This window comes from Physeter macrocephalus, chromosome 14, assembly GCF_002837175.3.
Source record: "Physeter macrocephalus isolate SW-GA chromosome 14, ASM283717v5, whole genome shotgun sequence".
Taxonomy (NCBI): domain Eukaryota; kingdom Metazoa; phylum Chordata; class Mammalia; order Artiodactyla; family Physeteridae; genus Physeter; species Physeter macrocephalus.
This window is the reverse complement of record NC_041227.1, coordinates 49838256-49852556: the sequence shown is the minus strand read 5'-3', so window position 1 is coordinate 49852556 and position 14301 is coordinate 49838256. Positions and strand designations below refer to the sequence as shown.

At 55.6% G+C, this 14301-nt stretch overlaps 1 protein-coding gene across 1 annotated transcript in view; it reads left to right on the top strand.

Annotated features, from left to right (window-relative positions):
• Positions 1-14301, top strand: part of SRL (sarcalumenin) — a 36033-nt gene that overhangs the window by 13155 nt on the left and 8577 nt on the right. Inside the window, exons 3-5 of the mRNA XM_024123702.3 lie at positions 9988-10968; positions 12655-12756; positions 13866-13961. Of these exons, the coding sequence (XP_023979470.2) occupies positions 9988-10968; positions 12655-12756; positions 13866-13961 (1179 nt within the window). The remainder of the gene's footprint in view (positions 1-9987; positions 10969-12654; positions 12757-13865; positions 13962-14301) is intronic.

Genomic DNA, 14301 nt, shown 5'->3' with positions numbered 1-14301 from the left:
AGGGGGACCCGTGTAGCCTGGGGTAGTGAGGCCCGGGAGGTGTTGTGGGGAGGTGGGACATAGCTGGTTTGAGGGACCGGGTGCGGCTGGATCTGCAGGAAGCAGAGGGCGACCCAGGCATGTGGTGATGTGGCTGTCAGCAGACCTGTTACAGGTTGGATTGTGTCTCCCGAGAAGATATGCTGAGGTCCTAACCTCAGCATCTCAGAATGAGACCTGTTTTGGAAATAGGGTTGTTGCAGATGTAGTTAGTTAGTCTGACTGGTGTCCTTAGAGGAAAAGGAGAAGAGACACAGAATAGAGGCACAGGGAGAAGGCCATGTGTGATGGAGGCAGAGATTGGAGACACCCGTTAACAAGCCAAGGGTTGCTGGGAGCCACCAGAGCTGGAGGAGACAGGAAGGCACCTCCCCTAGGGCCTTTGGGGGAAACAGCGCCCTGCGACACCTTGATATTGGACTTCTGGCCCCAGAACCAGGAGAAAATACATTTCTATTGCTTTAAGCCACCAGGTTGTGGTGCTTTGTTATAGCAGCTTCGGGAAAGGAATACAAGACCAGGCTGAGGCTTCAGTGCAGGGATTTGGGACTTCTATCCGGCAGGAGCGGGAGGCCCTTTGGGCAGGCAGCCTGCTGGATCCTCAGGTGCGGCCTGGCAGAGCCTGCGTGGGGCCCATGGTAATGACCAGGAAGGGTCACCCTGGGGACAGCATGTGCGGAATGTCCACTCGCTCTTGCCCTGCTCTCCATCCTGCCCTTGGCTTTAACCTTCCTCTCTCCAGAGGAGCCACGAGAACTAAGGAGTAGATGGCCCATCTGCATGGCCACCAGGTGCCAGAGGAAGAGAAGGCTCATGCATGGTGAGAGCCTCGTCTGGTTTCAGTATTTGAAGAGACGAGATGGAGAACCCAGGGCCTCGGTGACGCTGAGCCCACCCGAGAAGGAAGCTGCTCTCGGGTTTAAATGCTTTAATGATTCTTCCTCAGGGTGGGATGTCCTGAGAGGGAGCCCCCCTGGAGGGCTGAGAGGCCTGGCCTGCGGGAGGGATGGAGCCCGGGCTCCCCAGGAAAGTGGGGCCCACATGTCTGGGGTTCAGGTGTCTTGAGGATACAAACCGGAAACCAGTCTGCTTCCAGAGGAGATGTGAGATCTCTAGGACATTCCACCAAAGAGCAGCCTGTGTGTTCTAGCTGTCTTTGTCTGTGGTGTCCAAGCTCTGGAGCCATAACTGAGGGTAATGGATGGATTTGCTCCAGAGGCTTTGGAAGTTTGTACCGTTCAAGGAGCAGCAGGTGGGAGGTGGTCTTCTGCCCTTTCTCTGTGACCTGGATGCTGGAAGACTCCTCTGGTCCAGTCTTGTGACCTCTGCTGTCCTGAACTCAGAGAACTAAGAGCTGGTCTCACGCAGCTTCGCGACAAGAGAAGCCACTGCAATGAGAAGCTCGCGCACCACAACGAAGAGTAGACCCTGCTCGCTGCAACTAGAGAAAACCCACGCGCAGCAACGAAGTCCCAATGCTGCCAAAAATAAATAAAATAAATAAATTTATATTTTAAAAAAAGCATAAAAAAAAAGATGAGGACTTCCCTGGTGGCGCAGTGGTTAAGAATCCGCCTGCCAATGCAGGGGACACGGGTTCGAGCCCTGCATCAGGAAGATCCCACATGCCGCGGAGCAACTAAGCCTGTGTGCCACAATTACTGAGCCTGAGCTCTAGGGCCTGCAAGCCACAGCTACTGAAGCCCGCGTGCCTAGAGCCCATGCTCTGCAACAAGAGAAGCCACCGCAATGAGGAGCCCGCGCACCACAATGAAGAGTAGCCCCCGCTTGCCACAACTAGAGAAAGCCTGCGCACAGCAATGAAGACCCAACGCAGCCAAATAAATAAATAAAATTTAAAAAAAAAAGATGAGGTTTGGGGAGCCCGTCTGTCTCAAATTTGGGGAAGCCCTTTGTGAGAGAAGGTGGAAAGATCTGGCATCTTGGCGTCTGGGTGGCAGTTTTTCTGGAAGGGTCCATGGGCCAGGCACACAGGGCAGAATATTCGTGTGTTATTGCTGCCCTACCCTCTCCCCTTGGCTTGACCTTCCTCCCTAATCCTCTGAGCAGACCTGGTGGCGGGGGCTCCTGGGGGTGAGATCTGCTAAGGATGACGCCTCACCCCTGAGCTGGCACGGTGTGGGGAGAGCTGTGGAGGTGGGCAGAGCTGCTGGCGGTGCCAAGGTGAAGGGGCTGCGGTGGTCGGGGCATGCCGGCCAGTGTGCGAGGCCCTTGCAAGCCGTGGAAACATCAGCTCTGATTGCTGGACAAGCGAAGTGCCTCTGAGGGGTAGCTGGAGCTGCTCTCCCTTGCCTCTGGGGTGGCCAAAGCAGTGTCCTCGAGACCTGAGTCGTTCCTGAAGGGCTTGCTGTTTTGCTCCGTGTGCTCACTGGTCTTAAGGACAGCGGTGAGGCCACGTGGGCAGCTCGAGTGGCCTATCTCCCATCGTGCTGCCGGTTCCCAGAGCAGGGAAGGGCCCTCACCCGTTCTCACACAGATGTGGCCCCTGATATGCCTTTGCATTGGGGCGAAGTGCAGAGTCACCTCACTTCAACAGCTGGATGGGAGGGGCCCGGGAGGCAGAAGACAGAGGGGGAGGCGAGTGTGGCCACGGAAGTTTCTGGGTGACTCAGGGCTGCCTGGAAGTGGGAGTCAGTGGCCGCAGGAGTTAGCCTGGGGCGGAGGAGGCCAAGGTCTGGGCCCGGGAGTGTTGGTAGCTCAGGTCTGTTCCTGACCCAGGCCAGCGGGAACCACAGAGAGCTGGGCCACCCCCAGGCGCCCACAGCTCCTTGTCTGAGCTGCTTCCAGCTGGAAGAAGGGGAGAAGGACCCCAGGCAGAAAGACCTTGCCTGGCCCACTGACTGACCCCCAGAAACAGGGGGTTGAGGGGAGTAGGGTGCAGGTGAACCAGCTTGGTTTCTGTCCAAAGCTCGTTCTGTTTTTGGCCTGGCATCTTTGCTATTCTAGGAAATTATTATTATCATACCTGACGTTCATAGAATGCTTTTTTTTTTTCCTTTGGCCATGCGACTTGCAGAATCTTAGTTCCCCGACCAGGGATTGAACCCAGGTCCCGGCACTGAAAGCGCCGAGTCCTAACCACTGGACCACTGGGAAATTCCCCGTAGAATGTTTTTAAACATCGTCTGATGTTTAAAATACTCCGCAAGGGTTGGCAAAGCAGGTATCATTCTCTGCGTTTTATGGTGAATGGAGCTGGGTGTGGGGAGTGAGGGGCAGCCCATATACTAACCTGCATGGCAGTGAGGAAGGCTCCAAGGAGCAGAGCCCAGCTCTCCTGGCTTCTAACGGTGTCCAGAGAGACCAGTCTGGCTCTGGGTCTCGCGGCAAAAGAAAGCCCTGAGATGTGGGCCTGGCCCAGAAAGGTGTCAGATCTGGTTCCTGAGCTTGAGAACCAAGCCAGCTTCCTCCCACTTCCCTGGCTCGGGGAGGAGGTGGGTCTGTGTCTTTACTCCCCCACACCTGCCAAGCCCATGACGGCTCTGACCTGAACCCAAGGCGTTTATCTGACCACGACCTTGGGAAGCCACACTCCTTTAGCCCCTAGTGGGTTGCTCCCTTCCTGGTACCCCAAAGTTAGACTATCAGCCCTCCCAGAGGTGGTCCTCGAGCTCCCAGGGAAGTTGTTTCTTCGGGTGAGGAGGTCGAGGTGGGGGAAACCACCTGCCTGCCTCAGCCTGTCTCAGAATCCAACTTGCATCCTTCCCTTCTTCCTTTTCCTTCCCACCCACCTCGGCCCCTCTGAATGGAGGAAGTATCGCCAACGACTCCTGCAAGGATCTGTGCTCACTTCAGGCAGGGAAAGCTGAGCATCCCTTTAATGATCAAATCACACCCAGGGCTTAGGGCTTAGTGTTTTGCTTCTTCCAAAGGTACTTGCCTTTTGAAAGTGAGTGCTCACCCATGTTCATGAATCCTCCGGGCGTCAGTGCTGAGCACGTGTGTACACCATGGCTGTGGGATCCCGGGCGATTTCTCTGTGTACCTCCCAAACCAGTAATTCCCGGGAATTAGGGGTGGGGAAGGGGGATGGAGTTATTCTGTCAATCTCTGGACTTTATGGGTTAAAAACAATTGTCTTGAAGTCTTGAACATCCTTTTCAAAGGGAGGAAGAAGAGGGTAGGCAGAGAAGTCGCTGTACGTCTGAGGCTGACTCACCCCCTCTCATTTCGGGGTGGGTGGGGGAGTGGCCAGATGCTGGGACAGCTCAAGAGACCTGGAATTGGTGGAGAGCTGGGTTCCAGAACCAGCCCACTGCTAACTAGCCTAACTAGCCCTGTGGTCTTGAGATAATCACTTATCAGAGTTTTAGGATCCTGATCAGTGAAATCAAACCAGTTTGTCTGTGAGGAGGTCCCTTTTGACCCCCATCCCATGGTTCCCACTGACTGCTGCCACATCATTGTGTCATATCCCCTGGGTGACTTTTTTGGGGCTAGAGTCCAGCCCGGGACAAGCTGTCCTGGTGGGATTAGCCTTGACTTTAGGAGCTTGGCCAGGAAGCCAAAGAACCTTCCGCAAATGGCTGCCTGGTCTCCTTGTCTGGGGGGAGGAGAGAGGGGCCCACAGAACGGTGAGGGAGAGGGTCTCAGGGTCCCAGGAGGAGGTAGGCACTTCCCTCCTAAGTTTCTTTTCAGCATCAGCGTCTGTAAAGCCATCTGAAGACTCATCCAAGAGGTGAAGAAACAAGGAACCCTGAGCAGTGAACATTTACTCTATAAATAAGGTCAAGAAAAAATGTGATGCCAGAGGGTTCGCTGCCATTGGCTCGGTCCAGGAGTGCTCAGGGACAGGATCTAGAACACGGAGGGGTTGGGCTGCCGCTCTGGCCTCGTGAACTTTGATTCTGAAGTGCCCTCCGCTGCACCTCAGGCACTGCAGATGAGACGTCCAAGTGTCTGGGCAGAGGACAGCCTGGTGAAAGACGGGGGACTCCCTGGACGACCAGACCACTATTCCTGACTCCCAGGGACAGGTGTGTCCAGAGGTAGAAGTGGAAAGTGATTGTACCACCAGGACTTTTTTATTTTTTTTTTTTACTGATGATGCATCTGCATCATCATGTATGAGTAATGGTGTATTCTACCTGTGTGTGACTTTGGACTCAATGGTTTCAGTTCAAAAGGATGAGAAGTCACGTCGACAGATGCTTGGAAACATGTGCTAAGGAGACTTGGAAGGCTGGAACTGAGTCTACATTCTGGTCCGTGAAGAGGTCGGCCAAAGCAGGTCAACCAAACAAAAGATCTTGGGTGTTGACCTCTCTTTTCCCGAGGTCCAGTTCCAAACTCGAGACAGACTCCCTGACACTTGGTACTGAGGGTGACCCAGAGCAGGGATTCTCAAACTTTGGTGTTCATTAGAATCAACTTGTGAAACACCCAGATTCACACTGACCCAACTCTGGAGATGGGGCATCTGTGCTGGGAAAGCCCTGCAGGGCTCGATGCCACTCGCTGTGGTCCAGAGAGCTCAGCTTTGTTTCTTGGCCTGAGTGCTAGCCCAGCCCTGGATGGCCTGTTGAGCCAACACTTGACTTTGCTGTGTCTGCTTCCTCATTTCAAGAGAAGTTAATAATCTTTGCTTTCCCTGCTTCAGAGGACTGCTGGGGGGGATGAAGAACATGAAGTTACTTGGGGAAGTATGAAGTTCTGTGTGAAGGTCAGATGTCATCTAGCTCTGTGCCGGGTGCATGTTGATCAGCAAAGTGAAAAGATGCTGTGACGGGGGGCTTCTTGGGCTGCTGGAGAAAATGATCAAGAGGAGGAATTTTTAGGGAAAAGGCAGGGGAGGCAGGAGAGTGGTTGTCAACCACCCCACCCCACCCGACTTAGGCAGTGGGACAGACAGTCCCAAGGAGAGCTGCTGGGCAGGAAGTACTAAGGCGGTGGCTGAACCCCAGCTCCTTCATCTCCCCTCACCCACTAGGCCCTTCCATGGAACCCTAGCATCTCATGGGACATGGTTTGCAAACCATGTGGGAGCAGAAAGAACTCTAGACTGAGGGCCATGAACTTGGGCTCTGTCCCAACTCTACCCCTGATCTTGGGCAAGTCTCTAAAGCTCCCCAGCCAGAGCTTCCTCCTCTGCAGTGGACTCACCAAGTCCCCTGGCAACTCCGCAGTAACCTGAGTCTGTACAAAATGTTTGGGAAGAGTTAGGAGCTGGAAAAAAGTCCAGTGTTTGGTGCTGGAGAGAGGAGAGAGGAACTGAGCCTGGGGTTCCCGCTAAGGCTGTGGGAGGGTGGGGGAGCAGCTTTCTCCCCAGAGAAAGGCTGATGGCAGAGGGGGCGTCAGGAGAGAAAGCAGAGCCAGTTTATGCCGTGCTTTGCCTGGGGCACCAGCCTATCAGGCTCAGGGGCCTTCCCATGATCGCCGAGGCTGAGCTGGGGACTTGCTATTCACGTACCCTGTCCAGGGCCTGGGCGGCTGCCTTGACATTAGCACATACAGTGCGGTACTACATGTCCTGGGGTAGACTGAGACTCATCTTACCAGGCTCTCACACTGGCCAGCATGTCCTGGGTCCTCTGCGTCCCCCACCCCTCCTCCAGGGCCGCTAGGGGGCTTCAGCAAGACCCTAGGGAGGCCAGGGTGGGTGGTAAGACACTGGGTTTGATTTCACAGAATTGAACTGAGTTTAACTGGAGGATCTTGAAGCCTCTGATTGCCTCCTGGAGGAGAGATTGGGCCCAATGGCACAGCTGCTTCCTGGGGATTGAGCTCTGGGGACCCAATGGCATGGCTTGTTCCACTGAGAGACTTTCTGTCAGAGAAGTTATTTTTAGCCTGGGAAGGAAGGTCACAGGGCATGAAACCATCACCCTGGGTTTTTTTTTCACTCCAAATTGCTTAGCGGAAGGGCAAGGGCAGCTTGGCACTAAGTCATAAAAACCAGGGAAGAGTATGGATGTAAATGTGTATACAGACATGTACCAACTTGACTTCCTGTCCAGGGCCCAGGCGTGGAAATACACAACAGTGCGAAGGTCACGTATACCTCCAAAGTCTGGGGTCCTTATCTCCCTTCAGAGGATGCAGCTCTCTCACCCCCACCAGGACAGAGGGTGTTTTGACAATATTAGAAATGCCACAGGCAGTCAGACCCACAGTCTGTTCAGTCCGGTATCACCACCGTCAACAACACCATCAAAATCACTATCACCATTATCATCATCACCACCATCATCACCATAATCAACACCATCAAAATCACTATCACCACCATCATCATCACCATCATCATCAACAACATTAATAGTAGAGGGTGACAGGGCCTGTTGGAAAGGGCTGGATTCCCTAGAGGAGAATCCTTGACCACTGCTATTTCAAGGTCAAATGCAAAGCCCCGTTGACCCATCCAACTTGGGAGCCTCCAGTGGGCACGTGAGTGCGGAGGGGCCAAGAGCAGAAGCCTTGGTGTCAGGATAATTTGGCTGAGCAGAGGTATGCAGCTTTGGCTGCATGTTAGAATTACTCCCCAATTTTTTTTGTTGGGGGGTAAAGTTCTGTTGCTGGGGCTACACCCTGGACTAATTCAATCAGAACCTCTGAGGAGGGGGAGAGGCGTGGGATCAAGAACCAAGTGATTCCAATATACAGCCAGTGTCAAGAACCACTGGTTCACAGGCAGTTTTCTGAGCTCATGTAGACTGTGCTTCTCAAAATGTAATATGCAACAAATGAATTGTTAAAATGCAGATTCTGATTCAGTGGTTCTAGGCTGGGGCCTGAGATTCTGCATCTCTACCAGGCTCCCAGGTGATGCTGATGCTGCAGGGGCCTGGACCACACACTGAGTAGCACGGGGTGGTGGGGGGGGAGCGGGGGCGGGGAGTAGGATGGGGTAGGGGGCAGGGTAGAACCCTTCTGTAGGGTCAGGCAATCTCCTTGACAGCTCTGGAGTTAAATGGCCTCAGCCAGTTGCTAGCTGTGTGATGTTGGGCAAGGCATTCAGTACCTCTGATTCCAGTCCTCTCATCTGTAAAATGGGGATGAGTAAGACTTGTTTTACAGAAGTAAGCAAGTTGAGTAAGATCAAGTAAGTTCATGTTTTATACATAAAGTGCTCAAGCATTCCTGGCACACTGAATAATTGTACAAATGTATCTCACATATATCTTGCTGCTCAGAGGCCTGTCAGTCTGTTGGGTTAAACCAAATTCCTGCCATAGGATTTTTTTCCAGAGGTTGTCGGGGGTGGGGGTGGAGATAGAGATGCAAGCAAAGGAATCAGGACTTACAGGTATTCAGGTGGTAATGAAAGAAAATTTTAATGAGTAACCTCCAGCTCCCCCACTAAGGCACCAGGAATACCTATTGTACCCAAATCTCCCCATGGACCTCTTCATAGCACTTTCTGGGGGTCAGGCAGGATCCCACCTCTGGGAACAGAGGGAGGATTAAGCCTTGGTTCCTGCAATCCAGGAGCCAGAGAGGGCGCATGCAGGGAGGGGCGAGGTACCAGCAGGAAGGGGTTCCTCTATGCTCCCCTCAACACAGCATAGCATGGAAGGCCTGGACAAGGAGCAGGCAGTTCTGGGTTCCACTTGCCCTCTAGATGCCTGGTGTCTTGGGCAAATCAGACTTTCTCTAGACCTTCACCTCTGAAACCTGGCTGACAGTAATAAGGGAGGTGAATGTGGTCACAAATGTGAAGGCTGTTGGGGGAAGTGTTATATCAACAGGTGGGCTCCTTTATACTAAAAGGCACCCAAACTTCCCATCCTTCTGAATTTGATAGCAGGTTGTATCTGTGAGGGTTAATGAGAAAATATTTGTTCCTGGCCCCTGGAGGCTTCCCCAGCTTTCAGGGAACAAGGGGGTGGGTACCCGGAGGCAGAAGGGGTAGGTACCCCCAAGAAGTGGCTTTTCTTTGTGGGAGGCAGAGCTGGGCCTGAGAGAGGAGGCGCTGTACCCAGCAGGGAGGAGGGATGCTCCTTCCTCTGAAAGAGTCCTGTGAATCAAGGGAGACCAGGAGATGTCTCAGGTACCCTGAGGCAGGGCACCCACCGTCCCGTCCCCTCATCCCCATGTGTCGGCGATGTTTGCCCTCTGTGGGTCTCCTCCTTAAACAGGTCCCAACCTGGGTGGGAGGGGGCAGAAGGGTTAGGTCCCACCCTCCCTTTTGACCCATTGTCCAAATAAATCACACTTGTCCCTTGACAGAGGCATCTGACACAGACTGGGCCCCTTCCTGCCCTCTGCTTTGCTCTCCCAGTGCCCTTGGCTCTCCTGGTAAAGCTCTGGGCCCTTAGAAGGGGATCCCCTCAGGAGGGGTTCGCTAAGGCCACCAGGAAGCCCAGGCCTGCCCGTTTTGTGTATCTCTTCCTCCTCAGGCCATGTCCCCTCTAATCTTAGGTAGAGAGGCCAGCAAATGCCTGCCCTTAAGGGGACAGAAATGGATGTGTGACTTAATGTTGAGAGCCACAAGTAATCCCCTAAGTGCTCTGCCCCTTAAGCTAAGAGGATCTGGCCAGCACACACCTGTTTTCACTACTTTGCTGGTAGCAATATAAAAAGCACGCTGGTTAATGACTCTAGGAACTGATAAGGGGTGGGGTGGACATGCATCTGTCCTATCCTGGAAAGATCTCCGGGTAAGCCAGGCTGCACATGCCTGCCAGCAAGGCTGAGGAAGGGCTGGAAGGGCTCGCCCAACTTCCATCCCCTCGGGGAGGCTGGAGAGGCAGGGTCAGGGGCGGGGCTCGGGATGGGTCAGCTGCTCGCTCTGAGCCACGGCTCCCAACAAGAGGGAGGCTCTGCCGGCCACGCAGGGCGGTTATGAAGACCAGGGAGGGAGGAGCCCCACAGTCCCGCTGGTCCACACCGCTCTCCTGGAGACAGGAGCTAGACTGAGTTAGACTTTTGAGAAGCAAAGCGAGTGCCAACCCCTTGACATTTACCAATCGTGTTCTAATCATCTAGAACTGCAAGTTTCCGCTTCGGGTGGCACAGAAGATGTTGGCAGTTTGTTGGAGAATCATTTCTCTGCTGGAGACGCAAGTCTAGAGGAGAAGGAAAGGGCGCTTCAGGCAGAAGCGGCCCCTGGAGAGACGAACCTGCTCCTTCACCCCACAGATGGCAGGGAGGCTGGGGGCTCGGAGAAGACAGCCGCCGGGGCCCCCGCCACCAACGGCCTGGGGTCTGATCCCGAAGCCAGCCTCTCCAAAGCCTCAGCCTCCGAGTCAGCTCCCCCCGGGGAACCTGCGAGGTCCGGGGAGGAAGATACGGGCCCACCTGGAGCAAGCGCCCTTCCCCCAGGAGGGGAGGGGGCGCCCGGGGAGGACGGGGCGCCAGAGCTCAGCTCAGGAGAGGGCCCAGGACAGGAGGCGGAGGGACAAGCTGGGAGTGGCGAGGTCCCCGAGGAAGCCGCGGAGGCGCTAGGGGACGACCCCGCGCAGGGAGCAGCAGCAGGGCCCCAAGAGCCTGAAGACTCAGGGGACTCTCCCAGCAAGGAGGTCGAGACAGGAGGGGAGGGCAGCCCAGGGCCCGGTCAGGAGCCAGAATTGCCAGATGGAGTCGCGGACTTGAACGCAGAAGCCGCGGAGGGGGCGGAGGACCAAGGGGAGCCCAGCTCCAGCCCAGCGTCGGACGCGCGCGCAGAGGTGGGGGGCGCGCAGGAGGACCGTCCCGCAGAGGGGATGCCCGAGGACCATGAGGACGCGGCCTCCTACGAAGAAGAGGGGGGCGAAGAATCCGAAGAGGACAGCAGCGACGGGGCTAGTTCGGAAGAAGCAGGGAGCGCCTCGGAGGAGGAAGAAGCCGGGGAGGAAGTCGGGGAAGGAGCCCAGGAAGCGGCGGGAAGCGCGAGCAGCGGGGAGGAGGGGGCCCGACCAAGCGCTGAGGAGTCGCACGCGGGGCCCGAGGGGGCCGAGGCGCAGGAGCCCAAGGAGGAGGGGCCTCAGGGTAGGGGATCCCAGGGCTGCTCCGGGCACCTCCGCGGGGGTGGCGGGGTGGCGGCGGCGTGGCGGCTGCTCCGGGAATTGGGGAAGCTGCGGTCTTCCCGGAGGTCTTGTGTGTAGGGGCAGGCAGGAACCCACAGGGCGGGAGAGCCCCCAGCCAGCCCCGGGTTCGTGGGGTGGAGGCCCCATGGGGGTTGCCCGGCCCTCGGGGTGCCTTCGGGCTGTTCATTAGCCACTTATCCTCATTTCAGAGGGAACCTTGAGAGCCCAGAGGAACCTGATCACATTATAGGCCATCAGAAACTTACCGGTTAAGGTCCCTCAATGCACTTTAACACAGACCAGTGCCTTAACCCAAAGGACGGGGTGGGGGTGGGGGGCATAGTGTCAGGATTTGAGGCCTGGAGGCAGGCTGGTGGGTGTGAGGGGGCACTGCGGGACCATGTTGGTGGGCTAGCTCCTGGGGTCTCCCCTTGAAGACTAGGCCATGTCAGGATGGTGATAAGAAACCTCAGGCTGTCTGTGACACTAATGTCCCAAAGATGTCCGTCCACCTGGAGCAGCAGCAGCCTTGCTTGCTCTCAGGGCCGGGGAACAGGGAAGGGGGCGTGGGCAGGGCCAAAGCTGCTGGGCAACAATGGAGGCTGTAGCATCCTAGGGAGGTTTGGCCTCATCCACCAAGTACACTGACCTGGACCAAGAACTGGCTTGTAGGATGGAGGCACTGGGGTCAGTCTTCACTTTCCAACACAGGTTTCCTTGCAGAGCTTAGTTTCCACACCTGTCAGGTACTCGCACTGGGGGAGCAAGCCCCTCCCCTTTCCCTGGCCTCCCAGTTCTGGATCCGATCTCAGAAAGAATCACTCTCTTGAGGTGCTGCATGAGGCACATTGATTCTTCTCTTCTCCCTTCCCTCCTGGAACTGGTCTCCCTCTGCCCCACAGGCCAAGTCTATCCTCCTTCTATCACCTAAAATCCTTTGTGCAATCAGCCCCGGTAGAAACAGCTGTGATGTTAGAGGCCCAGGAATGTGAGCACCCCTCCCTGGAGCCTCAGGTGGTCATGGACATCTCTTGCTGGGTCAGAAGCAGCAGTGCTCCTGCCTCTCCCTCCCCCCTCGCCACTCTGCTCCCCAAGACTCCCTGTAGCAGCTCTTCCTGATAAAATGCTCACTTGACCAGGCCAGTGGTTCTCTTAGAACCCAAAATGCAGACTCCTATAAACCACTCCTCTCAGGAAGTTTTCTAACTACCCCTGCTAAGACTTTGTAGGCACACTTCTTAGGCCCTCCTAGCTTCTGGAATCTTTCCTTCCGTACCCACATCGCTGTCTGTAATTATATTACTTTCCAGGTTATTTCACCCCCTCTCCCCGCCAGACTGTAGAAAACTCCGCAAGGGCAGAGCTGGGTCGGTTTTGGGCACCAAGGCATTCACAATGCAGTACTCCGTGCTTGGTGTAGGTAGTAGGTGCTCAATCAACAGTTGTCGAATACCTAAAATGGATCGAGGAGCTTAACAAGTTGAGTTTGAATTTTAAAACTCCCTCCTAGAAACAGGGCTCCTTGCAGTTGAACCTGGCAAGGTTTGGTCAGCACTTGCTCACAACCCTGCCCTTGCCCGACTGGAGGGAACCTAGAGCCACTGGCTCTTAGTTCTGCCCTAACCCTGCTCTCTGCTTCTCTCCCCAGAAGAGGCGGAAGATGTGAGTGAGGAAGCCCCGCTGAGGGACCGCTCCCACATTGAGAAAACTCTGATGCTGAATGAGGACAAGCCAACTGATGATTTCTCTGGTAACCAGGGGCAGGAACTGGGAGGTGGGGGGGATGGGGTGGTAGGGGTGGGGCGGGGGTGGGCTGTGTGGTGTGTTGGTGGGGACCTGGGCTGGGCTGGGAGAGCCCCGTGGCCAGCGGCCACGCAGCGCCTGGCAGGGCATGACTGCAGCTCTGAGGCCAGCAGGCACCCCAGGGAGGAGGAGCACCCTGGAGATGGGGTGCTTCATGGAGAAGCCTCCGTGAACAGCATCCAAGGCTAGGGGGCTCTGGGTTGGCGGGGAGGAGGAAAGGCGATCCAAGCAGAGGGACCAGCGAAAGGGTGGAAGGCAGATCCCCGTGCTGCTGCCTGGGGACGGTGCAGCCTCCAAGTCATGGCCAGGGAGGGTTGTTCAGCACTTTGGCTTTGATTTTTTCAGTTAATAAAGCCCTTTGGTGTCCAGTATTTCATTTCATTCTTGTAATAACCCAAGGCTTTCAGCAGGGCTTACTGTCTCCTCTTAATCGATGAGCTGGTGAAAGCTCAGAGCAGGGCAGGGCTTTTGCTTTGGCACACAGCTGGAGACGGGCAGGGTCTGGAAAGACTGACCCTCGGTGGCCCCATGTTCTTCCCTCCCTGTGCCTCACCCCACGAGCCCCTTCTCCCTGGAGCCACACTCTTCTCAAGAAGATACTTGGGATGTCTGAATCCTCCCAGGGGCACCGAGGATGCGGCGAAGGGTGCAGGGCTGGGGCAGCCATGCCTCCTTGCCCTCTAAACCTAAGGCAAGCATGAGTACAGTTTGCGGGGGCAGAGAGAAGGAGATGGGGTTCCCATCTGCCATAGGAAGGGCCTTCAGGTAGCTGCAGGCTGAGGCGGTGCTTCTGGACACACTGTTGAGGGGAAGGAGAAGAGGGTTAGGTTAAAAAAAAAGTTCTGGAGGCTTTCAGGGGTTGGGGGGATGCCTGTCTGTTTAAAGATTTCTGAGGGTTGGGATGTGCACCAGCTCCCCCCAGGAACACTGATGTACTGCACGGCCCCTGCTCCCCACCAGGCGGGGCCAGAGCCGCCCTGGGGAGTGAGACGGATCCACAGCAGTGAAGCCGCCTGGTGAAGCCCCTGCCTGACCCTTGCCCTTCTCTGCCCCCAGTGGTGCTGCAGCGGCTTCGAAAGATCTACCACTCATCCATCAAGCCCTTGGAGCAGTCTTACAAATACAATGAGCTTCGGCAGCACGAGATCACAGGTACCTCTAGTGTCCGGAGGTCGGAGGTCGGGCCTATACCTCTGACTGTCCACACTTCCCTGAGCCCTCAAGGGGAGTTCTCCTGAGTTCTCAGGGAGGGGCAGAGACCTCAGTGGCACGAACCATCCTTTCCCAGCAGGTGTGCCCCTTAATTTTCACAGGGCTTTATGGGAGAGCAAGTGTTTCATCTGTGAGCATTCATGCAGGCAGTTTTGGTTTCCAAGGATGGAGATGCCAACTTCCATCCCTCCTGTGCTCAAGAGCCACGAAGGGCTCCCCATTCACATACAGGTCACGTCTTCAGTCCCCTGATTGGCCTAGAATCCTTCCCTCCTCCTAA